Genomic DNA, 2,265 nt, shown 5'->3' on the forward strand with positions numbered 1-2,265 from the left:
AGCATAGAGGAAGAATAGTAGTTCACAGAAATATTAGGTAATAGAACTTACAAAAGAAATCCAACTAGCCAATGCAAGTGAATCAGAAGTACCTACATTTTTCTATGATGGTATTGATGACTGCAGCAAGTATTAATTCAACATTATTTATTTATAATTAACAATGACAAAAACAACATTCATTCAGATCCAAGGTTGATAGATTTTTCAATGATACAGTTAGTAACGAACAGCACAAAATGAAAAACAATCTCCCTAACAGGCCTAAAGCCTCACAGGTAGCCCAGGAGCTCACTCATAGAACACACACAGTGGTTTAGGCTACTACTAAGGACCAGATATTCTCCCAATTACTACAGGTATTAACCTCCTAATTACCTATTATTCTCCTTAACTCTTAGCTGAAAATCTGCTAACTAAAGACTCTGCATCTAGACTTAGCACGTATAGGATTCCTTCAACACTCATATCAGTGCTGCTCCAGGTATCTAAAACTGCTTGACATCAACCAGATAATGCTTGGGTATCAATGATACCATGACCGGGATTACTGTACTAAATGCGGTGACAACTCTGCAGCCATGTGCACAGCTGTTGGATGCTCGCGTCGCGTGCGTCCTACGCTAAAGCTGAGCTAGACCACGAGGACCATACAGCATCGCCGCATCGGTTGCCTGAGCTCGGCGACCGCCCCGCCTACCGCAACCATGGAGCTGCTGCGGGACAGCATCGCCATGGTGTCCCTGGCCGTCTTAGTGGCCGCGGTGTGCGCGCGCGCCGCGTCCTCGTGGCTCCGCCCCGGCTTCCCCCGCCTCGCCGCGTTGCTCCCGGTCGTCGCGTTCCTGGCCGCGACTCCCCTGGCCTTCACGTCTGCAATTGTAAGGGGACTCGCAGCCTTCTTCCTCACGTGGCTCGGCGTGTTCAAGGTCATTCTCCTCGCCGCTGGCAGCGGCCCGCTCGATCCCACTCTCCCGGTTCTCGTGTTCGTCTTCACCGCAGCGCTCCCTGTCAAGCTCAGATGCGGCGGCCCCGGCGCCGCCGGAGTAGCAGCATCCAAGGTCAAACCGGTCTCGCCCGTTTCTTGCGCGGTCAAGGTCGCCGTCATAGCCGCCATCCTCCATGTCTACCAGTACACGGACCAGCTGCATCTCTACATGCGCCTTGCTCTGTACGGCGTGCACATGTACTGCTTTTTGGACCTTCTGCTCCCCTGCATCGCGGCCGCCGGCGGCGCGCTCGGCATGGAGTTGGAGCCGCAGTTTGACAGGCCCTACCTGGCGTCGTCGCTGCGCGACTTCTGGGGCCGGCGGTGGAACCTCATGGTGTCGGCCATCCTCCGGCCATCGGTATACGACCCCGTGCGCGCGCGTGCCGGGAAGGCGGCGGCCACCATGGCCACGTTCCTCGTGTCCGGGCTGATGCACGAGGCACTGATATACTACCTCACCCTGCGGCCGCCCACCGGTGAGATGACGGCGTTCTTCCTGCTCCACGGCGCGTGCTGTGTGGCCGAGGAGTTGTGCGCACGGAGGTGGGCGGTGAAGGGGTGGCGGCCGCCGCCGCGGCCCGTGTCCACGCTGCTCGTGGTTGTGTTTGTGACGGAAACGGCGTTCTGGCTGTTCTTCCCGCCGATCTGCAGAGATGGAGGGGAGGAGGCGTTGCTGGAGGAGTGGGCAGCGGTGGCGTCGTTCTTCGAGGACGCCGGCAGAGAGCTGATCCGGTATGTTTAGCGCCTTAATTCAATCTTAGCAGTCGAGAATCCTGCCATGCTAGCTGACATGTATTGAAGTTGTCCAACATGTACCATTATTGTACTTCCTCTGGCTCCAAGGTGACAGATAAGGTCTCAAAGTCTATCTGATGAAACGTCACTGACTCATGCTGGTCCCTTGGCATGCAAATTTCAGGCACGCAAGCGATGTCGTCATGAACTCGAAAGTCGAAACATGTACGTTGTACTCGCTGACGTATCGGAAATTAACCATATATGACTGCCAACATGGTCATAACAATCCGGTTAACTATGTCACGATCGTTGTGTCGTATTACATTACTCCCTGCCTCAGTCCATAACGTTTTTTTTGTAAAGTGTTAACCGATACTTACTCTATTAATTTGTTACTAGCAAAATTGCCCGTACATTGCTAGTGGTGAATATGATATGTTCTCAATCTCGACGTCAGATGTGAATTTAGGAAGGAAACATCTTCTTTAAGCAAACTAATCTGATGGTTTATACATTGGGTTCGGCATTGCAATGGGAAT

At 52.9% G+C, this 2,265-nt stretch overlaps 1 protein-coding gene across 1 annotated transcript; it reads left to right on the top strand.

Moving 5' to 3' along the window:
* Positions 1–555: 555 nt before the first annotated feature.
* Positions 556–2,053, top strand: LOC117863286 (probable long-chain-alcohol O-fatty-acyltransferase 1). The gene has a single exon (XM_034746924.2). It carries the CDS (start codon positions 708–710, stop codon positions 1,728–1,730), a length of 1,023 nt encoding a protein of 340 aa, XP_034602815.1. The 5' UTR covers positions 556–707; the 3' UTR covers positions 1,731–2,053.
* Positions 2,054–2,265: the final 212 nt, after the last annotated feature.

Source organism: Setaria viridis, chromosome 7 (genome assembly GCF_005286985.2).
Source record: "Setaria viridis chromosome 7, Setaria_viridis_v4.0, whole genome shotgun sequence".
Classification (NCBI taxonomy): Eukaryota; Viridiplantae; Streptophyta; class Magnoliopsida; order Poales; family Poaceae; genus Setaria; species Setaria viridis.